Below are 25,099 nucleotides of genomic sequence, written 5' to 3'. Positions count from 1 at the left end.
TCCTCCTTCTCTGGGCTGGCTGCGGTTGCCTAGCAACCAGGCTCTGCACCACTGCAGGGATCCCTATGGCAAGGTAGGCCCCGTGGTGGCTTGCAAAGGTGAGGACGCTGCAAGACCCACATACACACTGCCAGGGACGCCTCCTCCTGCATGGGGTGGGGGTTGAGTGTGCAAAACAGCAAGCGTGCATGCACATGGCGCCTTCACATACTTGTCATTGGGGCAGACCCAGCCCAGCCATCCCTTTGCCCTGAGCAAGAATTATTTTTGCAGGGTTTTCCCCCCACCTGCAACATTTTTCTATAGCGCGTAGCTGTTTTTTTTTTTGTTTAATTTTAGCTAGAAGACCTGATTGTTGCAATAATAGATTAGATTTTTCCTGGCATTATTCCGAAAACACAGCAATGGCTTTATTTTGGCTTGCCAGTTCTACAAATTAGCTGTTGCATCCCTCTAGCCCTCTTTCATCCCTTGTAGTGATTAAGCTATCATTTGTTAAAATTACGTTGTCTGGTTTAATATGGGTACAGTGACCCTATATTCTTGGAAAAAATGAAGCACTGATTTTTTTAAAAAAGGAGCAAATCTGAAAGAGGTTTGTAAGGATAAAAGAAGAACATTGTGGATGTTTACAAATGGGTTTGCAAAGGGAAATTTCAGAGCGAGAAAACCTGTTTGCATTTTAACCTTTTTGAAATTAAATACAAATCTTAAAAAAAAGAAAACAAAGGAAAACTTTAAAGAAAGATGTATTATAAGAAAAATATCACAAATCGAACTGTAGAGGGAAATTTATTTTAAAAAGAGGATTGCACATCATAAAATCGTGAAATATTACAATGTAAAATTTAGGAAAATGTAAAATTGTGCATTGGGAAAGACTGTGAGGATTGTGTGTTGCACAGTGTCCATACAGTGAAAGCTGAATGAGCAAGATAAGGGATAAAAGCCCATTTTTGAAAAATAAATCAACTTAAAGGAGAACTTTCTAAAAAAAAAAAAAAGACTGTCCTTTATAACAAAGAATATACGGCCAACATAACCAGGATTTGAGAATTCAGACAATTACAGTTATCAATTCTCCATATTTTAGCTCTTTACCCAGGGTTGCAAACATTTTGGTGTGAATATTGGTGTTAATGTTCCCTGCCAGCCTTTGGCAACTTGGATTACAAGCCCATAATCCCCAGCGGGTTGGTGAAGTTGAGGGCATTTGGTGAACACCCTGTCATTTCATATCCTGTATTTGGCATGTGCTGTTTACATGTTTATAGGATAAATACTGATGATTTTGCTAATCTGTGTAATGCAAATCCAGCCTTTTTTTCCCCTTTAAACCAAGAAAAAATAAGATTACGGTATAGTAAAATAAATCTCCCTCCAGGATTCATCGGTTCTTGACTCACACTCTTGTGAGTCTGCTCTATTGCTCTATTCCTCAACTTAGGACCATTTATTTAGAGACCTCTGAAATTATAACAACCCTGAAAAAAAGTGACATGACCGTTTCTCACACTTATGATTTTGCAGCGTCCTCATGGTCATGTGATCAAACTTCAGATGCTTGGCAACTGGCATGTACTTATGACAGTTGCAGTGTCCCGGGGTCACATGATCCCCTTTTGTGAACTTCTGACAAGCAAAGTCAATGGGGAAGCCGGATTCACTTAACAAACTTAACAATTGCAGTGACTCGCTTAACAACTGTGGCAAGAAAGGTTGTAAAATAGGGCAAAAGTCAAGACCTATCTTGCTTAGCTGGGCTCAATTGTTGTAAATTGAGAACTACTCCTTACCTTATAACTATGTATTTGGAGCAGTGGTTCTCAACCTTTTTAATGCCACGACCCCAACCGGTTGTAAGTCAAGGACTACTCAACCGGTTGTAAGTCGAGGACTACTCAACTGGTGCAGCACCGTTTGCAGAATGGGACTTTTGGCAGGCTCAGCAGGGCAGAGACAGCTTGGACAATTCCTATTGGCTTTTGAAAGCCAATAGAATTAGACTCTATTTAAGAGAGTCTATTCTATTGACTTTCAAAAGCCGATAAAATAAAAGGGAGTAGCACAGCTAAGGAAAAGGGGAAAAAATGGTGGATTGCGTTGTTTGGCGACCCCCGTGAAATGGTCGTTCGACCCCAAATGGGGTCCCGACCCACAGGTGGAGAACCACTGATTTAGAGACTGTTTGAAGTTACTGTGGTGCTGAAAAAAGTGAGTTACGACTGATCCTCACACTTGCGAGCATCAAAAGGGTCCCCATCTCAAGTGATGAGATCTTGGCTACCGACTTGCACTTAAGACAATTGCAAGGTATTGCAGTCACATTATTGCCATTTGCCACCTTCCCAGACAGCTTCCGACTATCAAAATCAAGGGGGAAATTCGGCAGGGAAGGTTGCAAATCATAGTCCCATGATACCTTACTTAACAATCACATCACTCAACGATGAATTTGCCAGTTCCAATTGTGGTTGTAAGTTGAAGTAGTCTGGCTAATTCAAGGTTTGTGCCGGTTAACCACATTTGACATTGCTTTTCTTAAAAGAAAAGTCCTTAAATGGCTCCCTATCAGAGGGGGCTGGTAGGCTTTTCTCTCCCTTGCTGCCCCACCAACTTCCTGTTCCAATTACTTTTTAATTTAAGGGACTGAAATGCAAAGCAAAAAATGAACCTCTAGTATCCCCCATATTCCAATGTCTCTCTTTTAGGACTAACGCTCAGAGCTGCAAAAATCTGAGCAACCACTAGATGGCTCCAAACAGAGAGTATCTAGAATCTCTTTGCTGCCACCTAGTGGCATCCAAATATTCAGCCCAGTCATCTAAATAAAGTTAACCATTTAATGAACGTAATCATCCATTTAGCATTAAGATCTATTAAAGAATATTAAAGAGAGTTCCAACCTAGAACTAAGGAGAAATTTCCTAACAGTGAGAACAATCAGTTAGTGGAATGGCTTCCCTCCAGAAGTTGTGATGCTCCAACATTAGAGGTTTTTAAGAAGAGATTGGTCATTCATTTGGAATAAGGTCTCCTGCTCAGGCAGGGTTGACTAGAAGACCTCCAAAATCTCTTCTTCTGTAAAGTGATGCCCATTTTCCATGTCATCCTCTCCAGCCTTCATCTGGCCTGTCCCAACTCTTGACGAAGACCAGAATGGCCACCTCAGGTGGAAGCCGCTGGGAATGGGAGCCGGTGGTCCGCAGCGACCTCTTGGCTCGGGGCTTCCATTCCTGCAACATGGTGCAAGGAAAGCTCCTGATCTTTGGGGGGCTGAAGACCCAGGACACTCAGGAGTCCCCCATGGGAGACGTGGTGACCTTTGACCCATCCACCCAGACGGTGCGCACGCTTGCTCCGGAACATGGCTACCGTCGCAGTCACCACGAGGCAGTAGTGCTGGGCAACCGCTTGCTGTGTGTGGTAGGTGGATGGGATGGATCCCGCAGGGTCTCGGATGTCTGCAGTTTCGATGCGGAGCAGAAGCAGTGGGAAGGCTGGACAGCCAGAACATCCGAGACCCCCGTGGGGCTGAGCAGCCATACCTGCACCCAGCTGACAGAGCATGAATTGCTGGTGGTGGGCCGGGAGGGTGGCCTACGCACCCAGCGGCGTTATGCCAGCATCTTCACGTTGCACCTGCAGCCTAGCAGCAAGACGTACTGGTAAGTCCCACTCAGTTCCTGGCATAATCAAAAAACAGATCCGTGAACATCTGGAAACAAATAAAATTATAACTAGTAGCCAGCATGGGTTTGTTAAAAACAGATCGTGCCAAGCCAATCTTATTTCATTCTTGGACAAAGTGACTATTAGTAGACCAGCAAAATGCTGTGGAGATAGTATATTTAAACTTCAGCAAGACATTTAACAAAGTAGACCACAACCTACTACTTGGTAAGCTAGAACAGTTTGGGAAAGATAACATCACCACCAGATGGATTTGTAGCTGGCTGGCAAACTGTACTCAACGAGCAGTCTTCAATGGCACTACGTCCACATGGAGAGAAGTAAGCAGTGGGGTACCACAAGGTTATGTCTTAGGCCCAGGACTCTTCAATATCTTCATAAATGACTTAGAGGAGGGAATAGAAGGGGAACTCATCAAATTTGCAGATGACACTAAGCTCCAGGAATAGCCAACACCGTGGAAGAAAAGCTCAGGATATAAAATGTTCTTGACAGATTGAACAATGGGCCCTATCCAACAACATGAAATTCAATGTTGGAGAAAAGCAAGGATTTACACCTAGGCAGGAAAACCGAAGGTACAACTACAGATTAGGTGAAACCTGGCTCAAAAAATAGTACAGTAACTGTGAGAGGAGTCCTAATGTCCTAATGCAGTGTTTCCCAAACTTGGAGTCCTAATGCAGTGGAGTCCTAATGCAGTGTTTGGAGTCCTAATGCAGTGTTTCCCAAACTTGACAATTTTAAGGCATGAGGACTTCAATTCCCAGAATTCCACAGCCAGCAACGCCAGCAACGCTGGCTGTGGAATTCTGGGAGTTGAAGTCCACATGCCTTAAAATTGTCAAGTTTGGGAAACACTGTCCTAATGGATGATCACTTAAACATGAGCCAGCTGTGTGCGGCAGCAGCCAAAAAAGCTAATACAATCCTTGGTTGTATAAACAGAGCCATAGAATCAAAATCATGTGAAGAATTAGTACCACTTTATAAACCCTTAGTAAGGTCCACATTTGTCTGAAAGGGTATAGGGCAGGGGTAGGCAACCTTGGCTCTTTTATGACTCGTGGATTTCAACTCCCAGAATTCCTGAGCCAGCCATGCTGAGGGGAAAGGGAGACGTTTCCAAGCTGAGCCATGCTGGCTCAGGAATTCTGGGAGTTGAAGTCCACAAGTCATAAAAGAGCCAAGGTTGCCTATCCCTGGTATAGGGTATAGGAGGTTGGACTAGAAGACTGCCAAGATCCCTTCCAGCTGTATTCTGATTGAGGTCCCACTTGCATGGCCAATATAGACATAGGGCTGGACTCATCTGTTGCAGTCTTTCTCAATTTCAGCCATTTTGAAGATGTGTGGACTTCAATTCCCAGAATCTCCCAGAATTGCAGTAGTGTGCTAGAGCAGGGGTCCCCAACTCCCTAGCCGTGGACCAGTACCAGGCCATGGCATGCCAGAAAGTGGTCCGCACAAACAAGCAAAGCCCTATCTGCGGGATGCAAGCAGTACATGAAACCGGGCCCCTTCCGGTCTGCAGAAAAACCTCTCTCTACAGAACCGGTCCCTGGTGCTCAAAAGGTTGGGGATCTCTGTGCTAGAGTATCATGGTTAACAAACCACCATGAATGTTTCCCTAACGTGCTAAACCAAATGTCCAAAAGGTGTTTTTTCAAAAGCCAACTGCACTTCCTTGTTTTTCCTTGAAAAGGTTTTGCTTCTCATCCAAGAAGCTTCTTCAGCTTCACTTCAAAACTGAAGAAGCTTCATGGATGAGAAGTGAAACGTCTTCAAGGAAAAACAAAGAAAGTCCAGTTGCGTTTTGAAAAAGCACCTTTGGAACAACCATGGCCTGGATGACTGGGAATCTCCACAGACATGCTAAACCAGTGCCTCTCAACCTTTTTAATGCCGTGACCCCCAACCGGTCGTAAGTCGAGGACTACTCAACCGGTCGTAAGTCGAGGACTACTCAACTGGTGCAGCACCATTTGCAGAATGGGACTTCTGGCGGGCTCAGCAGGGCAGAGACAGCCTGGACTATTCCTATTGGCTTTGGAAAGCCAATAGAATTAGACTCTATTCAAGAGAGTCTATTCTATTGGCTTTCAAAAGCCAATAGAATAAAAGGGAGTAGCACAGCTAAGGAAAAGGGGGGAAAAAATGGCGGACTGCGTTGTTTGGCGATCCCCGTGAAATGGTCGTTTGACCCCAAATGGGGTCCCGACCCACAGGTGGAGAACCACTGGGCTAAACCAAAGCAAGCCACTACATACAGCACGCATGTAAAGACATTGTGCATTTTGTAAACCAAGATGGAGCACAAGCTAAGTGTATACTATAGGCAGATAAGGAACGCAAAATGCGAATGCAATTATACAATTGAAGATGATACATTTGCATTGGTTAAATGACACTTCATTTGGGTCAAAGCTTATTCTCAGCGGAACCGAAAATGAGCTTTTAAAAGCAGGCAGAAGAACTTGATCCACTGAAAGTCAAAATCTTTGCCTTCTCCTCTTCTCCCCCTCTTCTTCCTCCTTCTCTTCTCCTTCCGTCTTCTTCCTCCTTCTCCTCTTCTCCTCCTCCTCTTCCTCCTCCAAGGTACAAAGAGGAAGAATCACGCACAGCCTCCAGAGCTGGCCACTCCGCCATGCTGCTGCAGGACTATGGCCCACGCGGGAAAAGCAGCGGCTACAAACTCCTGGTCTTCGGAGGGCGCGATTCTGCGGACTGTGACACGGCCGGACATTGGAGCAAAGGGAAGCTCCACGTGAGTTAGGTGCCAGCGCAGATCGGTAGCTTAGAAGAAGACAGAGCAAAACAGGGTTGGAAGAGGCCTTGTGGGTCGTCTTATCCAACCCCCTGCTCAAGTAGGAGACCTTATCTCATGCTAGACGGCGATTGAGAAAGCCAAGACCCGGGTGGAAATGGTTCCCAGCCCTTAGGCTGGGCAAAATTACGTGAGGGGTTTGAAGCAGAGGGCCTGCTGGTCAGGTGCCCCCAATAAAAGTCTTGCTAGGAGGGGAGGAAAGCCATGGCACTCCCCCAAATCTCAGAGATGGAGGATAAAGTCAGCCAGATTTGGCATGCTAACCCCAGCTTTGGAGCAGTGTTTCTCAGCCTTGGCCACTTGAAGAAGGGTGGACTTCAACTCCCAGAATCCCCCAGCCAGCAGGGCTTGCAGCTGCATGTATGTACAATAAGGTTAACCACTTCAAAGGAAGTCAATCAAGAAGTGTGGCATCCTTAAGGTCAGGCCAAGCTAAGCTGTCTCTGCTTTTCCTTCCGCAGGTCGAGTCCGCCCAGGCCCCGGAGCTGACGGAGCAGCTCTCTCGCTTGGTGGGCAGTGAAAGGGGGTCCCCGCAGGGCCCCAAAGGCCTAAGGCACCATTCCTGCACAGTGGTCGGGCCCTTTGCGATCATTTTTGGGGGAGAGACCTTGGCGAGGGGCCGAGACGCCGTCTGCAATGATCTTTATATCTATGATGCCAGTAAGATTTTTTTTTTAAATCTCTTCCTCTAACCCGGGGGTCTCCAAACTTGGCCACTTGTAGACTTCAACTCCCAGAATTCCCCAGCCAGTGCATGTGAATTCTGGGAGTTGAAGTCCACAAGTCTTAACGTGGCCAGGTTCAGAGACCCCTGCTCTAACTTGTGAGACTGACAGAACACAAGTGGTTCTTCTCGTTTTTTTCTGCCATGCAACTTGTCCTGTTCAGCAAGAAAATTAAAAAGAGCTCACTTCAGCTCAGGAAATTGCAATGAGCAGCCTTGCCTTCCGAGATTGGAACCTGCATTTGAAATTGCAAGTAGTCCCTGACTTATGACATATGCACAATGGTGCCAAGTGGTGAATTGCAATCGTGTTGCTAAGAGTCAGGGCCAGTCCCAAGACACTGTTTTCAGGGCTGTCGTAATTTTGAACAATCGTTCAACGAACTTGAGGATTTACGAGCGTTTGCTTCGTTCTTCCAGGAGCATCACCAGCAAACTGGTTTCACTTCCCTTCTTCTACCCACGTGCAGAAGAGATGCGGCCACCGAACGTGCCTCTGGCATGACAAGCTCTACCTGGTGGGAGGATTTGGAGCCGATGGGAAGACGCCTTGTCCGGAGATCTGCAGCTTAAAGATCTCGCCATGAAACTGAGGATTTTGCTGACCAGCTGGGACCACCAAATGCTTCTTCCACCACTCCTGAAGGACCTCGCCTGTTAGCTGTGGAAAGTGGGCCCACTCAGGTGGAGCAAACGCACCCACGCCTGTCAGAAAGACGTCCGTTCTCTTTGTGCACAGAAATAAACATGACGTAAACCGAAAATGCCAGCAAGAAGTCACCTCCTTAAATCTGAGATGTGTTCCCCCTGTGCCCAATTTATAAACAAAAGCTGACTTCCCCCATTGTAACGTTTCCCAAAAGTCTAGTTTTGATTTGATACTTTTAAAACAAAATCTTAAAAAAAAAAAGTGGCAACTGGCCTGTATTTATGACGGTCGCAGTGTCCAGGGAGGGGGAGTGTCACGTGATCCCCTTTTACGACCTTCTCACAAGCAAAGTCAAGGGGGGAAGCCCAATTCACTTAACAACCATGTTGCTAACCGTATTGACTAACTTAACAATTACGTTAACACCTGTGGCAAGGGAGGCTGTAAAATGGGGTTAGGTACACTTAATAACTGTCTTGCTTAAGAATGGAAGTTTTGGGTTTAATTATGGTCATACGGGACGACCTGTAGTGGCTTTTAATCTATGAATTAAAGCAAATATATTTTCACATGAATATAAGTTTTGTGGGAAAAGGGGTTTCAAGAGAGGGAATGAAAAAAAAAAATTCTCCCAGAATCATAGACTCCCATTCTCATTTTTTTAAAAAAATGAGACCATTTTCTTGCTGTATTTTGGGGGAGGCTGAGAAGTGTTGCACAACTTCTCCAGTTGTGACAAAGGAGGAAAAAGACATTTCTGAATGCTGCTAGAGATAGTCACCTTGCTCACTTTAAAAATGTGTTACCTGATAAACCAGTTGTTTCTCAACCTTGACAATTTTAAGGCATGTGGACTTCAACTCCCAGAATTCCACAGCCAGCACTGGCTGTGGAATTCTGGGAGTTGAAGTCCACATACCTTAAAATTGTCAAGGTTGGGAAACACTGTGATAAACCAAGCACGCTGCCAAATTAAAACCACAACTGGACAGCCAAACTGGAATTGAATTCAGAAAAAGTTTGGAAACAGATGATTGGTTCCAGAAAAACAAAAATGTGTGCACAATGAGAGACGGGTTGCCTTGGATAGGGGAAAAGTTATATATACCAACAACTCAAAGAGTAATTTTCATGCACCTTTGCCATGACACAAAATCAGCAGGGCATTTTGGATTTGTAAAAACTTTACATTTAATTAAACGGCAATTTTGGTGGCCATCCATGAAAAAGGACATTGAAAGTTATATAGCCAGTTGTCCAAAATGTGCCACGGCAAAGAGGTTGCAAGGGAAAGTGCCAGGACTATTGCAAACAGTGGCAAGTCCCTCAGCCCCCTGGAGAGAAATAGCCATGGATTTTATAGTGGAATTGCCAGAAAGCAATGGGAATACTGTGGTCTGGACGGTCACGGACTTGTTTTCCAAACAGGTGCACTTTATCCCTTGCCAAAAGATTCCCACTGCAAAAGCCTTAGCAAAACTTTTCATCCAACACATTTACAGATTGCATGGGGCACCCCAACGCATCATCTCTGACAGGGGGGTGCAATTTACGTCTGCATTTTGGAAGGAATTTTTATCCCTCTTAGGAACCACTCAGGGACTGACATCTAGCCACCACCCTCAAGGAAATGGGGGGGCTGAAAAAATGAACTCAGTACTTAAGCAATATTTAAGATGTTTTCTTAGTTTCCAGCAGACCGAGTGGGCGGACTTACTCCCCTTTGCAGAAGTTGCCTACAATAATGCAGTCCACTCCAGCACAGGTTACACTCCTTTTCAAATAGCCACCGGTCAAAGTTTCAACCCCATGCCAGAATTAACCCCAAACGAACCAACGATCCCCTCGCTGAAAGAATGGATGGAAAAATTACAAAACACCTGGCCAATAGTCAGAAAAGCACTAGATGAAGCTAGGCAGGCTTACAAAACACAAGCCGATAAAAAAAGGGTTGAGCCTACACCATTCATTATAGGAGAGATGGTGTACTTATCTACCAAATACCTAAAGTCCCTACAGCCCTGTAAAAAACTTGGACCAAAATACATAGGACCTTTTCCAATTAAAAGAATCATAAATCCAGTAACAGTAGAATTAGAATTACCCAAAAATCTCAGGCAAATACACCCAATTTTTCATTGCAGCTTGCTGAAAAGAGAGCATCAGTCACCTCTACGGCCAAAAATCCCCCCCCCACCACCTCCAATCATGGTGGAGGGTGAACAACACTTCGAAATAAAGGAAGTCCTTGACTCTAGGAGATATCATGGAGCAACTCAGTACCTAGTTGCCTGGAAACACCTCCCTCCCTCACAAAATGAGTGGGTCCATAAACGTCATGTCAGAGCCCCGAAGCTATTGAAGAAGTTTCACACAGAGTATCCTAACAAGCCTGACTAAATTTTATACTTGTGTTTTCTTTCAGGTGGATCTCTCTTATTTTTAAGAGGGGCCGGATGTCAGAATCCAATCATATTTCATCTTTAATTATCAAATATAGAAACTCCCAATTCTGCCTTCTTTGGATTCTGCCATAAGAGGGAGAGAAGGGGGAGAACAAAGGGGCTTTATGGCCCTCACTTCCTTCAGTAGACTTCAAAGAGCTGAATGCTGAATGTGTGTTTATTGTAACCTATTGTAACCTCAAAGCGTTAACACCAGAGAACATTAGCATTAACAAAGAAGAGTATTTGCCTTTCATGTAGTTATCTGAAGTCTCCATCCAGACGGAAGAAAGAAGAAACGGGGTGGAATTGTGATACTTGAAACTATCACTGGGAAGGGGGGTTGATTGGGTGGGACTACTGGGGAACCCCTTAAAACCTTGAATGGGAGAGCTTGGACCCCAAGTCCTGTCTAGCATGCCTGCAACCATTTTCTCTTAATAAAGGATTCCTGTTGGAAGAACTATTCCAAGAGTTCTGTCTTCTTAAGATGCAAAGTGGGGTGGGTCCTTACACACGCTTTTTCATTTTTCACAGAGGACTACATAAAATAAATGTCACCCGTTCTTAATTTGAAATTACAAAATGAAACACTCCTAAATACTTCTTACAATTCGTTCTGTGGTGGGGGTTTGTCTTAGAGAGGATTTGGGGCACGGCTTTCCAAACCGACAGCTGCTATGTTGTCATGCATTTTGCCAGCGAGGGCACTTCCCGTGTGCAAAAATGAAGCTCCACAGACACTGCGCAGAATTTCACCTTAGCAATTCTCCTCATTCCTTCACTCGTCTTGCTTACGAATGGAAGTTTTGGTCAAGGAACCAAAATGTGCTTTGGCTAGTGTGGCTTCTCTTATCTCAAACGTTGCTCTAGGTTACTTTAAGGTGGGTGAACTTCACCTCCCAGAACCTCAGCCAGCCATGTCCATTTTCTGCCTCTCAATCCCTAGAATGGAGAGATTGCAGAGGAAGGGATCATACGAGAGTAAGCTGGTATACATCAGACATCAAAAGGAATGTGTAATCACCAGGGAATTGCTGGCTGGGGAATTCTGGGAGTTGAAGTCCACGTCTTAAAGTTGAGAATCGCTGCCCTGGACATAGACACACCCTACCCCATACTATGAAGACAATCCTAGACTTGCATGCTTGCCTAAATTTCACAACAAACCAACATTTATTTAACAAAACACAGTGAAGATGACCCTATAACATCCATAGTGATAACGGTGGGTTTTTTTTTTTCTGAGATCCAAAGCTGCAACTGTGGGCTGAGGGAGGGGGGGTCAAGTCCTTCCATACTAGTCCACTCTTCTCCTTAAGAGACCAGGACTCCTGCTGAACTGGATTTGGCAGCTGCCCCCTCCGGGCTCTCTTTGGCAGCTGGCTTCTGCTCTTCTTCACCCATCAGACGAATGTTGTGCTTCTCACGGAACTCATTCAGCTCCCGGCCTTTGGTCTGCAGCTGCTGGCTCAGGGTCTCGATGATCTTGTTGATCTGCAGGGGGGCAAAGAGGGAAGAGGCAGTAAGTCAGTGGGGTGGCTGTAAGCTCAAGGCCCGCCTTAGCCACGAAAGCCGGCTGGATGACCTTAGGCCGGTCATTCTCTCTCAGCCCAGCCCACCTCACAGGGTTGTTGTTATTGTAGGGAAAATAGGAGGAGGAAGGAGGATTAGGTATGTTCACCACCTTGGATTATTTGTTAAAAATAATGAGGGAGGGAGGGAGGGGAGTGACTCTCTTTCCTTGAAGAGGCAGGGACGTCTATTTGGGTGGATCTAGGCTCAGAAAAATATCTTCCTGCAGTTAACATGGAATTATGCCCTATGTGAAAAGAACCAGGAGGCTGGATCTGTTATTTGTGCAAGAAAATTAATGAAGGCTGGTGGTGACAAATCGGCAAGGCTAGCAGAAAACCCGTGTCAAATGGCAGTGTTACACTCAGGGTTGGCTTCTCTCCAAATTGTGGGGACTTTCTGTGCCTCGGAAAAGTTTGGGAACTAGAAGAACCGCGCCAGCCCTGTCCAACCCGAGAATCCCTCCTCCAACAGGGGCATAAGAAATCCTGTTAAATTGGGGGGGGGGAAGTGGGTTGCATGTAGACATGTAAGGAATGTACATAAAAAATGTTATGAAATGGGGCACAACTCACCAGAGAGATTCGCTTAACAACTATGGCAAAAAACATTGTAAAATGGGGCACAATCGCCTTGTTTACAGGTAGCGATGGAAATTTTGGGCTCCGTTGTGGTCATAAGTCAGAGACAGCCTGTATTCATTAAAGATGCCAAAGAGACCTTTGCTGTCTCATGGAGAGTTGGAGAGGCTACCCAATGTCCAAACAGCACTATCTACTCTCTCTTTCTTTCTTTCTGTCTGTCTTATCTATCTATCCACTCTCATCTATTTGTATCTATCTATTCTCATCTATCTATCTATCTATCTATCTATCTATCTATCTATCTATCTATCTATCTATCATCTGTCTACCTACCTACCTACCTACTCTCTATCTACTCTTCTTTCTATCTACTCCTTTCTGTCTATCTATCTAACTCTCATCTATCTATCTATCTATGTAGGTCTTTGGTTGTTCGGGTTTTCTCCCGCGTAAAATTGGAAGTGTCTTGGCGACCAAGACACTTCCAATTTTACGCGGGAGAAAACCCGAACAACCAAAGACCTACATACAAATACCCGCGAAAACCTCAGAAAACAACTATCTATCTATATCTATATCTACTCTAATCTATCTGTATCTATCTATTCTCATCTATCTACCCTCATCTATCTATTCTCATCTATCTATCTATCTATCTATCTATCTATCTATCTATCTATCTATCTATCTAATCTATATCTATCTACTCTCATCTATCTATATCTATTTACTCTCATCTATCTACTCTCATCTATCTATCTATCTATCTATCTATCTATCTATCTATCTATCTATCTATCTATTCTCATCTATCTATCTATATCTATCTGTCTGTCTATCTATCTACATCTATCTGTCTGTCAAGCAATTCTGGCTTACCTGCTCCTTGTTGTTTTCCAGGGCTGGGAGAACCTCCTTGACGGTGCGCTCCACCAACACTCCCCCCACCATGCGGAAGCACTTCCTGGTCGGGTCCACCTCTCTGAGTGTTTCAATGACCAACCTGCACAGGAGACGAAAATGGCAAGCTTGGTTCAACATCTCCAGATGAGGCCAACACAAGTGATCTAGAATCTAGAAATCAGGGAGCCCACAAATCAGTTTATGGACTTCTGTCTTGAAGCCTCATTGCTGCCCAGTAGTCCTCGACTTACGATTGTTTGTTTTGTGACCATTTGAAATTTCAAGAGCGCTGAACAAGGGTTTTGACTGTTTTTCACACTGACAACTGTTGTAGCATCCCCATGGTCATGTGATCAAAATTGAGACACTTGGCAACTGACTCATATTTACGACAGTTGCAGTGTCCTGGGGTCACGGAATCCTCTTTTGTGATCTATGAGAAGCAAAGTCTCTTAACAACCATATTACTAAGTTAACAACTGCAGTGATTCATTTAACAGCAATGGCAAGACAGGTCGTAAATGAGGCAAAACTCATTTAACAACTGTCATGCTTATCAACAGAAATTTGTGGCTCAGTTGTGGTTGTAAGTCAAGGACTACCTGTACTAGGTGGATCTGGGCTACCCTAAAAGCAGACTTTTTTTATCTGCCAAGAATCAAGAAAATCCCCACTTTTCATCTGTGGTCATGACATACTTGTGTTCATTCAGTTCCATTTCCAGCTCAGCTGCCTTTGAAGCGAGACCTCTCTGCTCCTGACGGAGGCGGTTGAATCCTGCTACCACCTGGAAGGGAAAATTACACCTATGTTAATGAACAAGAACTGCTTTTATTTGTTCTTTCTAGCCCGCCTCATCCCGTCATCTCTTTTGTGCATAAATTTTAGACGGTAAACGGCCCTTTGTGTCTTTGCTTTCCTCAAGCAGTTGAGTGCGCTGAGGATTCACGACAACCATCCCTGTGTGTATTACCAAGGAGAGAAGAGTAACTCCTATCAGCTTCCCAGTCCAATTACATGTTGTGGTATCTTTTATTAACTTTATATGCCACCCCGTCACTATCCAGAATGAGTCTGGATGGCTTACAATGGCTAATTTAATCAGAAGCCCCTGTTGGGAGTGGGAAAGGGGAGAACTTTGTGTAATGTTTTCAGTAACTAGGAATGTCTTTGATTAACGTTTCTAGTTCTTTGAAGCAACAGAACCTTCTCAATGTGGATTCTGATAAGAACCAGTTCAAACCAGCCAGAGACAAGGCCTGCGCAAAGATTTGAACTCTAGCAACTTGTAAACTCACTATAATGTGGGAAACACACCACCTGAATATGAAATTGAGCCCACACCCGTGTCTCGGTTCGTATTAGCTGTGATTGGCACCAACTTCCAGCGGAGGCAGCAGGTCAGTCATCAGTAACTGAGCTTAAACATTCTTGGGATAAACACACATCCGCCATATGACAAACATTTTAAAATAAAATAAAATATAAAAACAATGAAAAATAATAAATTAAAAATAAGACCAAAAAAAACCCCTGAAGAGCAGACTCAATAGACGACTAGATCTTTTCTGCCCTCAGTTTTCTAAACAGGTCGTCCTCCACTTACAAGCACAAAGGAGCCCAAAATTTCTATTGCTGAGTGGGACCGTTGTAAGTGAATTTTACCACCTTTCTTGCCACAATTGTTAAGTGAATCATTGCAGTTGTTAAATTAGTAAAATGGTTGTTAAGCGAATCCGGCTTCTCCCATTGACTTTGCTTGTCCGAAAGTCGTAAAAGGGGATCACGTGACCCGGGGACGCTGCAACCGTCCTAAATGTGAGTCAGTGGCCAAGCATCCAAATGTGAATCCTGGGGATGCTGCAATGGTCGTAAGTGTGAAAAGTGGTCATGAGTCACTTTATTCAGTGCTGTTGTAACTTGGAACGGTCGTTAAGTCGAGGACTGCCTGTATTTCTATGACATTCTCCCCCCCATGAGTTCAGCAACCAGGCCCAGATCAGGATTTGAATTATCAGCCGCCCAGCCTCATTGACCGAGAGGGGCAGCTATAGAAAATGAATAATGAATAAAAATGAATAAATAAAAGAAATAAGGCGGCTCAACGTCTCCTAAGAGCCTCGTGATAGGCCTGGCCCTGGAAACAGGACCGAGGAAACGGGTTTAGGGCACTCTGCACATGCTCAGGGGAGAGAAGCAGCATCATCGCCTATGGCAACCACGTCCAACCGCATCCTTCTGCTCGGCTGGGCGCTCTGCACATGCCCAGAAGCCCGCCGCTCGGTTCGCTGCTGCTCCCAGCCCGCCCACCGCGGTACCTGCTCGGGAGTCAAAGGCTTCGCTGCCCCGCCGCCGCCCGCAGGACCCGCCTGAGCCGCCGCCGGGCCGCTCTTGCTCTTGCTCTCCTCCGCCATCTTCGCCCTCCTCCCTCCTGGCCGGGAGAAACACAACTTCCGGTTGGTCAGTTATTCAGAGACCGGAAGCCGCCGTTGCGCCGTTTTGTCCGCCATCTTTGATACGGGAATCTTGCTCTCCGCGCTTCTTTTTCCCGTAAATATGAAAGTATCCACATTTGAAACCAAAATTCTGCAACAGAGAGTGAAGGTGATTCCGCAGGCCTGAGAATCAGTCTAGTTTGGGCGGTTTATTTCCGCCTGATACCCTCCCTGGGGCATCCATCTTTGTTAAGGGCGCGGCTGACACTTCCCAGGAGGCGGGTCGCCGCGGCCACGTGACGGGCCCGCGAGGAAAAAACGGCGAAAGGATGAGCGTTATTCAAATCAGGGGAGCGGAAGCGGAAATATAGTGGGCCGTATAGCGCCGGAGCCGCCATCTTTCTTAGGGGCCCAGTGCACTTCCGGGATGGACCGAGTTGGAACGGAGGAAAGCAGCCGCTGGCGTGGAGGATCTCCGGGGCGCGCGTGGGCCGCAGGCAGGAGCGGAATGTGGGGCGCTGGAGCTGCGGGGGTGCGGGTGGGGGGGCTGGCTGGAAGCAGTAGCCCACTGTTAAGGTGACCAACCGTCCTCCTTTAGGGAGGACAGTCCTCCTTTTGCAAGTTCTGTCCTCCCTCGAAAAGTGTCCTCCTTCATGTCCTCCTTTTCGATGTTTAAAGACTAATCTGCAGGGCTTTTTTTTCTCATAGAAAGCTCAGAACGGCGTTCCAGCACCTTTTTTTTTATTTTTTATTTTTTCAACTTTTGCATGAGCTGTGCTATTCCCACTATTGGCTTGGGAAAGCCAATAGGAATTGCTGCTGAGCACGCCAAAACACCCAACTGGCAAACTTTGCACATGCAAGTTGTCTGTATTATTGTTGCAATGAATAAAATGTTTCTTTTATTTACGATATTTTTTTCTTCAATTTATTTGTGTCCTCCTTTTCATTGTAAAAAAAGTTGGTCACCTTACCACTGTGCAAAACCAGGATCCCCCAATCAGCCCATTTTTCTTGGGGGGGGAGGGGGGGTCCAGGGCATGGGATACCCCGTGTAGCAAGCTGTGCGAATGAGAGAAGAGAACAGAATATAGAATGGGAATAGACTATAGAATAGGAATAGAAGAGAAGAGAATAGTCCAGTGATGGCGAACCTTTTAGAGACCGAGTGCCCAAACTGCAACTCAAAACCCACTTATGCATCGTGGAGTGCCGGATGGGCGTGGCTGCAGTGGTAACAGCAGACTGGGTGGGACTAAAAAGTTCAATCAATCAATTCCAACTTTGCAAGATCTTTTTTTTTCCCCATGAGAAGTTGAAATTGACTGATTGAACCTTTTTTTTTTTTTTGCACATGGGGGCAGAGGCCTAAAGCGAAAAGGGTTTATAAAACCCAGATGAAGGCCTAGGACTGGGGCGACGGCACGCGTGCCCACAGAGAGGGCTCTGAGTGCTGCCTCTGGCACCGTGCCATGGGTTGGCCACCACTGGAATAGTCCATTTGTGTGTGTGTGCACTAAATGGGCAAACTGCTGATTGACATGGATTTCAAGCAGTCAAGGTATAAATAGGCTCATAGCCTCTATTTCCATGATCTATAACATGGGAGTTATAGACCTGGCCCTTTTAAGAGGGCTGGACTTCAACTCTCAGGATTTTGCAAAGCTGGCTCGGGAATTCTGGGAGTTAAAGCTCTAAAAAGAGCCAAGTCTAAAAAACACTGACTACAACTAGGTCCATTGTGTTGTAGGAACATGCCATTGGTTCAAACTGAGGGGCGCGATGAAAGCTGTGGGCAGGAACAGGTGGCAAGACAAGAGGGGAAAATAAAATACAGGCAGACGGTGTAGCTCTTAGATCTGTTGATGACTGATCTATCTGAGTGCCAAAAAACAAACTACTCAGAGACCACCAAGTACAGGCAGTCCTTGACTTATGGCCAAGATTGACCCCAAAATATCTGTTGCTAAACAAGACAGTTGTTAAGTGAGTTTTGTACCACTTTGTGCAACTGTCATAAATATGAGTCCATTGTCAAGTCTTTCAATTTTGATCACGTGACCATGGGGATGTTGCAACGATCATAAGTGTGAAATATGAAATGTAAAAACTTTTTTCACTGCCATTGTAACTTCAAATGGTCACTAAACAAATTGTTGTAAGTTGAGGGTTACCTGTACTTCACAGTTAATCCCTGAGCTGCAAATATTCTCTTCTATTAAAATAATTATTCTTCTCCAGGCTTGGAAGAGATTCTCCTTGAAGCTCAGAAAAAAACCCACCTCATCTTTTGGCATCTTTTTCCAGGTTGAGAGGGGTGGTCCAGAAGACCTTGCAAATCCTTTGTGCTGCTGGGAAACAGTTTAGAGGGATCCAGAGCCAGGAATCTGGCCACAGGTAACTAATTTAGGGATGCTTTTTTGCACATGACAGCCTTGGAGCAGTAAGACAGGGTAAGAAAATGGAAACTTTCTCAATCAGAATAGAGTTAAGAAGGGAGCCTGGAGGTCTTCTAGTCCAACCCCTGCTCAAGCAGGAGACCCTATACCCTTTCAGATAGGTGGCTGTCCAGTCTTTTCTTGAAAACTTCCAGTGATGACGCACCCACAACTTCTGGAGACAAGCTGTTCCACTGGTTAATTGTTCTTACTGTCTTGAAATTTCTCCTTAATTCCAGGTTGCTTCTCTCCTTGATTAGTTTCCATCTGTTGCTTCTTGTCCTACCTTGGAGAATAGCTTGACTCCTTCTTCTATGCGGCAGCCCCTCAAATATTGGAAGGCAGCTATCATGTCACCCCTATTCCTTTTTTCTTTTAGATTGGTCATTCCCAAATCCTGCAACCGTTCTTCCTATGTTTTAGTCTCTAGGCCTTTAATCATCTTAGTTGCTCTTCTCTGCACTTTTTCCAAAGTCTCAACATCTTTTTTGTAATGTGGTGACTAAAACTGGATGCAGTATTCCAGGTGTGGTTTTACTAAGGCTTGATTAAGTGGTACTAATACTTCATGTGATTCTATACGTCTGTTTATACAACCAAAGATTGTATTAAGTTTGTTGGCTGCTGTGATTCAGTGTGTGCTCTGGATGCCGCCATCTGCAATTTGATTGCTAGTCAGCCCTCTGAGCACGAAACAAGAATGCCAATTTATAATTTAGGGAGAGGAGCTCTGCCGTTGGAGATCGAGTTGAAATGTTGGGATTTTCAGAAAAGTCATTTGTTGCCTTCCAATTTCAAGTTAGTGCTGGGAGATCCCAACAAACGTTTTCTTCCCCAGCAATCCAGAAAGATTAAGCATGCTAAAACTAAATGGAGAAGTTAAATGCTAAGTAAACTTCCTGTTTCTCCTCCAGGGGTGATGGCTTTTGCGTTCGAGTTCCTCTGATACCTGCTCCATATTTTCTGTCCAGATTCCAAGCGATGTCCTCGGGTGTGAGAGGCCCAAAGCCCCTCATTGCGGTCTGCCAGGTGACCTCGACTCCAGACCGAGAACACAACTGGGCGGTTTGTTCGCAGCTTGTCCGAGAGGCAACTCGGCGGGATGCTTGCCTTGTCTTCCTCCCAGAAGCCTTTGACTTTATTGGCAGCACCACGGAAGAGACTCTCAGCCTGGCGGAGCCCCTGGAGGGGGATTACCTTCAGCGCTACGTCAGCCTGGCCAGGTAGGACTCTCAGGGTGCCAGAATGACTGGGGTGGCTTCTGAAAGAAGGTGGATCCCTCCCAGTGGGGGCCTATCGACCTACAGCTAGGATGAATCATAAAAATGGTCACAGAACAAATCAATTTGGTCTCATGGTTAAGACACCAGGCTAGAAACCAGAAGACGGTGAGTTCGAATCCTGCATGGGTAACTTTGGGCTAATTACCAGGAGGTGGCGAATTCTAGTCCTGCCTTAGGCATGAGAACCAGCTGAGTGGCTTTGGGACAGTCAGCAGGAGATGGTGGGTTCACGTCTCACTTTATGTATGAAACCTGGTTGGATGCCTTTGGGCTACTCTCAACCCTGCCCACTCACAGGGTTGTTGTTGTGGTGAGGAAAATAGAAGAAGGAAAGTCTTTTAGGTACGTTTGCCAACTTTAGTTATTTATAAAAATAACTAAAGGCAAGATAAAACATCTAAAAAAAATGCGTTCATCTCCTTAGGTTGGGGTTTCTCAACTTTAGCAACTTTAAGTGGTGTGGACTTCAACTCCCAGAACTCCCCATCCAGCGTAGTTGGCTGGGGAATTCTGGGAGTTGTAGTCCACACCTCTTAAACGTTTCAAAGTCTGAGAAAGCCCAACCTAAAACTCTTTCAGAAAAAAAAAGATTTTAGTTCTTGTAGCAGATGCAGAAAACGGCTCCATCTTCTGTAGGTGCCACCAGGGGGGAAGGGGAGAACCTCAGCCAGGTAAGCACAGGTGGGAACAAGCCTTTGCTTCTCTCCGGACAGGGAGTGTGGAGTGTGGTTGTCCCTTGGAGGTTTCCACGAGAGGGGCAGAGACTGGGAAAGCACGCAACGGATCTACAACTGCCATCTTCTTGTGGATCCCAAAGGTAATGAAATGTCCTTAAATAAGGTGGAGGTCTCTTCTTGGCTCCCCCCCCCCCCACCGATATTCCTGTAACAAGGGTGCTGAGTCAGGTTGGATTGCCCATGCTTCCTTAAAAAAAATCTGCTTTGCAGTGGTGATAGTTGGAAAAAACACTTAAATTTGACCATACATCAAACTAAGACATTAAAGCGTGTTGACAAAGTACAGTAGCTGTGTTTACACAACTTGGTAAGTCAAAACAAAGCATCCAGGATGGCTGAGATTAGACTTTTGTGGTTCGATCAACAGCTAGTTTGTTTGCCTGCAGTGTGCAGTTGTTGTAGGACAAACACACTGTAATTTGCAGACACTGACTTATGGCTTAGAGCAGTGGTTCTCAACCTGTGGGTCGGGACCCCAGTTGGGGTCGAACGACCATTTCACGGGGGTCGCCAAACAACGCAGTCCGCCATTTTCCCCCCCTTTTCCTTAGCTGTGCTCCTCCCTTTTATTCTATTGGCTTTTGAAAGCCAATAGAATAGACTCTCTTGAATAGAATCTAATTCTATTGGCTTTCAAAAGCCAATAGGAATTGTCCAGGCTGTCTCTGCCCTGCTGAGCCCGCCAAAAGTCCCATTCTGCAAATGGTGCTGCATCAGTTGAGTAGTCCTCGACTTACGACCGGTTGAGTTGTCCTTGACTTACGACCGGTTGGGGGTCACGGCATTAAAAAAGTTGAGAACCACTGGCTTAGGGTGATGCAAAGCACCTCTTTAAAGGTGTGTGTCAGATAGAAAAGCCTTTGGATAAATCCAAAGTTAAATCACAGGTGGAACCTTGGCTATAGTGCTGAAATTACATTTTGAAAGGAAGACAGTAGAGGTGGAGATTTGCCCTGGAAAGAAACGGTAGCAGAAAAGGCAAGAGCTTGTGGGGTGTATTTCCAATAGAAGAGAAGGTTGGTAGCTCAGGGCTGAATTGTGGGGTCCTGGGTGTTTGGTGGTTTTCTTGCAGACGTTTTGTCAGCCAGCGAGGGAACATCATCAATGCTGCCAGAAAAAAAACCAAGCTCAGAGAGCAGCGCAAATATAGAAAGTAATATATTAACAGTATAACAGAGTTGGAAGGGACCTCGGAGGTCATCTAGTCCAACCCCCTGCTCAGGCAGGAGACCCTCCACCATTTCAAACAGGTGGCTATCCGGTCTCTTCTTAAAAACCTCCAGTGTTGGAGCACCCACAACCTCTGGAGGGAAGCGGTTCCACCGGTCAGGAAGTTTCTCCTTAATTCCAGGTTTCTTGTCTGCTTGATTAAGTTTCCATCCATTGTTTCTTGACCTGCATTGAGATGCTTTGGAGAAGAGGTGGAACACCCCCCCCCTCTTTTTTTGTGGCTGCCCCTCCAATATTGGAAGATGCTATCATGTCAGCCCTGGTAGTTCTGAAAAGGAAAAATAAACTTAGGACTTCCCACCGTTTATTCTCAAAGTATTAGATGTTGGATCATCCGGTCAAACTGACTGGCAAGGTAACTTTTTAATTCTGAAAATCTTTTTCCTGAAGTATGGAAAATTCCACTTTGCAAGGATCCGAATAAACTGTTACGGAATACAAAGGAGGCAACCAGGGTGATTTGGGAAAGGGAAAGCGCTGAAGAAAATGGGAAGGTGAGCTTGGAGATAAGACAGACCAGGCGGGGTAGCTGAAGGTGACTGAACATCCCAGCTTGGAAAATGGTGGCCTTAAATTACCGGAAGGCAGGAAAAAATATATATCCTGAAGTTTAGAACAATTGGACACTGGGAATTATTCTTTGAAAGCATGCCATGGGATGCGATATAGGTAGTCCTCGACTTACGACAACCAAGCCCCAAATTTCTGTTGCTCAGCGAGGCAGTTGAGTGGCCCCTGGATGACTGTTATTGTATTGTTTGTTTTGTCGTGTTATATGGTGTTTTTATTGTTTGCCGCCTGCGGGAGTGGGGCGGTTTATAAATTTTAAAAATAAGTAAATAATAAAATAAATGAGTTTTGCCCTGTTTTACGACCGTTCTGGCCACGGCTGCTAAGTGAACCACTGCAGTTGTGAAGTTAGTGGCACGGTTGTGAAGTGACTCTGGCGTTGCCCATTGACTTTGCTCGTCAGACGGTCGCAAAAGGGGATCACGTGACACACACACACACACACACACACACCACACAGATGGGATGCTGCGACCGTCGTAAATACGAACCAGTTGCTGAGCGTCCAGATTTTGATCACGTGACCAGGGGACGCTGCAGCGGTCCTAAGGGTGAAAAAGGGCTTTTCAGTGCCATGGTAACTTTGAACGTTCACTGTTGTAAGTCGAGGACCGCCTCTTGTAGCTGACCTGAACATTACGTGAAATTGTGGTTCGGTAGCTTTTACTTCCTTGTCTGCTTCTAACCCACCCGATCCTTCGTTTCTCCTTGGCGAGGACGCTCTCAGGGTCTGTTGCGGCCGCCTATCGGAAGATCCACCTCTTTGACGTGGAGCTGGAGGGGAGGGTCTCCCTGAAAGAAAGCGCCTTCACCAACCCGGGCTCAGAGCTGGTGCCGCCTGTGCCCACCCCAGCTGGAAAGGTACGGGGCTCAAGGTGGGGCCCACACCCTCACCTGTTGGGGGGGCCCAGAGGAGCACGAAGCCCTCCCTTCCCCATACCATTAATTGCCATGTGCAGGTAGTCCTCCACTTCTGACCGCCATTGAGCCCCAAATTTCTGTTGCCAGTTGAGTTTTGCCTCATTTTATGACCTTTCTCACCACAGTTAAGTTAGTCATGTGGCTGTTAAGTGAATCTGGCTTTGCCTGTCAGACGGTCGCAAAAGGGGATCCCGTTTTTCCCCAGGGCTATTGTAACTTGGGACTGGTCACTAAACAAACTGTTGCAAGTCGAGGACTACCTGTATGGAGACCAATTAATCATCCTTGCCTCTTTTTCTACATTTTTAACTTTTAAATCCTATGTGTGTATTTTAATATTTGTTTAGCCCCCCCCCCGCCCCACCCAGAGCCCTCTCTGAGGGACAGGGGCTGTCCCAAAATGTGAAAAATAAACAAAAATAAAATAAAAAACATGGAGCAGAATTAGGGTAGTGGGCAACCGGCCTGCGTTTACGACATCCGGGGGTCCTGGGATCGCCCTTCGTAACCTTCCTGGGGGCTTCCCAACACGCAGAGTCAAGAAGGTTTTGCTTAACGACCATCGGGGGAAAAAGGCTGTACAAATCGGGCGTGATTCACTTAGTGACAGAGGCTCCAGCTCCCATCATGGTGTAAGCCAAGGACCGGCTGTGCTACGTAACCTCTTCCCAGCTACTTCCAGCAAGAGGGGCTCCCAATTCTGCCTCTTCTCCAGGTGGGGCTGGCCATCTGCTACGACCTCCGCTTCCCAGAGATGTCCCTGGCTCTGGCCCAGGCGGGCGCCGAGATCCTCACCTTCCCGTCGGCCTTCACTGTGACAACCGGTGCTGCCCACTGGGAGGTAAGTCCCTCGGCCTTTACTGCAGGCAGTCCTCGACTTACAGTGCTTCATTTAGTGACTGTTCCGAAGTTACAACAGCACTGAAAGCAAAGGGACGACCGTTTTTCACCCTCAGTGACGGTTGCAGCATGCCCACGGCCACAAGATCAAAATTCAGATTTTGATTGGCAGCTGGCTCGTACTTATGACCGTTGCAATGTCCTGGGATATTTCTTGTGACTTTCCGACGAGCAAAGTCAGTGGGGAAGCCAGATTCACTTAACAACTGTGATACTAAGTGATTGACTGCAGCGATTCACTTAGCAACGGTGGCAAGAAAGATCGTAAAATGGGGCAAAACTCACTGAGCAAATGTCTCCCTTAGCAACAGAAATTTGGGGCTGAATTTGGGTCGTAGGTCGAAGACTACCGGTGTTCTGTTCATGGCTTCCTCTCCCCAGGTCCTGCTCCGAGCCCGTGCCGTGGAGACCCAGTCCTACGTGGTGGCCGCGGCCCAGACGGGCCAGCACCACCCTCGCCGCACCTCCTTTGGCCACAGCATGGTGGTGGACCCCTGGGGCGGCATCGTGGCCCAGTGCCAGGAGGGCCCCGGTCTCTGCTTTGCCGAAATCGACCTGGCTTACCTGCACCGCCTCCGCCAGGAGATGCCCGTCTTTGCCCACCGCCAGCCTCGCTTATATGGCCGGGCAGCTGTTGAGTGGGGCTTTGCGCCCCCTTGACGGGCTCAGCTGCCCCAGGGAGGGGGCTTGGCTGCTGCAGCTGGACTCTGCAGGGTCCAGGGTCTCCGGCCCAACAGGAGCTGCTGTCCAGAGGGAAAGTGGCAAGGAGAGACACAGAATGCAGGTAACATCTGAGCTGGGGAGGGAGGCGTTTCGACACACTGCCCCTCACTGGAGCATCAGAAGTTTGCTTTTGACTATTCAGACATTCGGGGTTTAGACTGGTGTGGGGCCCAGTCGGTCACGTTCCCTCTAGAGGAGCTTCTTTCCTGAAATAAATTTTGTTTTTCAGCCACACAGCTTTCCTTTCTTGACTTTAATCCAGTTCCTTTTTCTAAGCAGCTCAAGACTCCCCTATTTCCGTACGATCAGAAGTGTCCAACCTCGGCAACTTTTAAGACTTGTGGACTTCAACTCCCAGAATTCCCCACGCTGGCTGGAGAATTCTGGGAATCGAGGGCCACAAGTCTTAACGTTTCCAAGGTTGGAGACTCCCTGGTTTTGATAAAATAAAAGGTTGGGGTAC

General features: G+C 46.2%; 3 protein-coding genes across 5 annotated transcripts; 2 read left to right on the top strand and 1 right to left on the bottom strand.

The window, feature by feature from the left end:
- Window positions 1-14: 14 nt before the first annotated feature.
- On the top strand, window positions 15-8,008 carry KLHDC9 (kelch domain containing 9). Of its 2 annotated transcripts, none has more exons than XM_039359956.1 (5): window positions 15-98; window positions 3,121-3,668; window positions 6,292-6,460; window positions 6,982-7,180; window positions 7,665-8,008. In XM_039359956.1, exons 2-5 carry the CDS (start codon window positions 3,160-3,162, stop codon window positions 7,829-7,831), a joined length of 1,044 nt encoding a protein of 347 aa, XP_039215890.1. In that variant the 5' UTR covers window positions 15-98; window positions 3,121-3,159; the 3' UTR covers window positions 7,832-8,008. The 2 variants fall into 2 exon arrangements, with proteins under 2 accessions (XP_039215890.1, XP_039215891.1); XM_039359957.1 differs by having other exon boundaries at window positions 24-73.
- A 3,474-nt stretch (window positions 8,009-11,482) lies between these two features.
- Window positions 11,483-15,866, bottom strand: PFDN2 (prefoldin subunit 2). Its single transcript, XM_039359938.1, has 4 exons — window positions 15,718-15,866; window positions 14,098-14,186; window positions 13,376-13,499; window positions 11,483-11,834 (listed from the first exon to the last, which is right to left on the bottom strand). The coding sequence occupies exons 1-4, from the start codon at window positions 15,811-15,813 to the stop codon at window positions 11,655-11,657; spliced, it is 489 nt and encodes a 162-aa protein (XP_039215872.1). The 5' UTR covers window positions 15,814-15,866; the 3' UTR covers window positions 11,483-11,654.
- A 358-nt stretch (window positions 15,867-16,224) lies between these two features.
- NIT1 (nitrilase 1) lies at window positions 16,225-24,870 on the top strand. 2 transcript variants are annotated; one of them, XM_039359937.1, is made up of 7 exons: window positions 16,225-16,331; window positions 18,142-18,231; window positions 19,244-19,495; window positions 20,269-20,372; window positions 22,820-22,953; window positions 23,729-23,854; window positions 24,295-24,870. In XM_039359937.1, exons 3-7 carry the CDS (start codon window positions 19,254-19,256, stop codon window positions 24,571-24,573), a joined length of 885 nt encoding a protein of 294 aa, XP_039215871.1. In that variant the 5' UTR covers window positions 16,225-16,331; window positions 18,142-18,231; window positions 19,244-19,253; the 3' UTR covers window positions 24,574-24,870. The 2 variants fall into 2 exon arrangements, with proteins under 2 accessions (XP_039215871.1, XP_039215870.1); XM_039359936.1 differs by having other exon boundaries at window positions 16,255-16,344.
- Window positions 24,871-25,099: the final 229 nt, after the last annotated feature.

This window comes from Crotalus tigris, unplaced genomic scaffold, assembly GCF_016545835.1.
Source record: "Crotalus tigris isolate CLP2741 ecotype Arizona unplaced genomic scaffold, ASM1654583v1 scf7180000019143.106728444:792265, whole genome shotgun sequence".
In the NCBI taxonomy this organism is placed as follows: domain Eukaryota; kingdom Metazoa; phylum Chordata; class Lepidosauria; order Squamata; family Viperidae; genus Crotalus; species Crotalus tigris.
Note: the sequence above shows the minus strand (reverse complement) of the source record. Positions and strands in the feature narration are given on the sequence as shown.

What these genes read in the sequence shown, in the direction of transcription:
- KLHDC9 (XM_039359956.1), top strand. Translation starts at nt 3,160, where the DNA reads ATGGCCACCTCAGGTGGAAGCCGCTGGGAATGGGAGCCGGTGGTCCGC. An exon ending in GGAGCAAAGGGAAGCTCCAC is followed by an intron (nt 6,461 to 6,981) that starts GTGAGTTAGGTG and finishes TTCCTTCCGCAG; the next exon opens with GTCGAGTCCGCCCAGGCCCC. An exon ending in TCTTTATATCTATGATGCCA is followed by an intron (nt 7,181 to 7,664) that starts GTAAGATTTTTT and finishes TCGTTCTTCCAG; the next exon opens with GAGCATCACCAGCAAACTGG.
- PFDN2 (XM_039359938.1), bottom strand. Translation starts at nt 15,813, where the DNA reads ATGGCGGAGGAGAGCAAGAGCAAGAGCGGCCCGGCGGCGGCTCAGGCG. An exon ending in AGCCTTTGACTCCCGAGCAG is followed by an intron (nt 14,187 to 15,717) that starts GTACCGCGGTGG and finishes TTTCCCTTCCAG; the next exon opens with GTGGTAGCAGGATTCAACCG. An exon ending in TGGAAAACAACAAGGAGCAG is followed by an intron (nt 11,835 to 13,375) that starts GTAAGCCAGAAT and finishes GCCCCCCTGCAG; the next exon opens with ATCAACAAGATCATCGAGAC.
- NIT1 (XM_039359936.1), top strand. Translation starts at nt 16,262, where the DNA reads ATGGACCGAGTTGGAACGGAGGAAAGCAGCCGCTGGCGTGGAGGATCT. An exon ending in TCTTCTTGTGGATCCCAAAG is followed by an intron (nt 20,373 to 22,819) that starts GTAATGAAATGT and finishes GGACGCTCTCAG; the next exon opens with GGTCTGTTGCGGCCGCCTAT. An exon ending in TGCCCACCCCAGCTGGAAAG is followed by an intron (nt 22,954 to 23,728) that starts GTACGGGGCTCA and finishes CCTCTTCTCCAG; the next exon opens with GTGGGGCTGGCCATCTGCTA.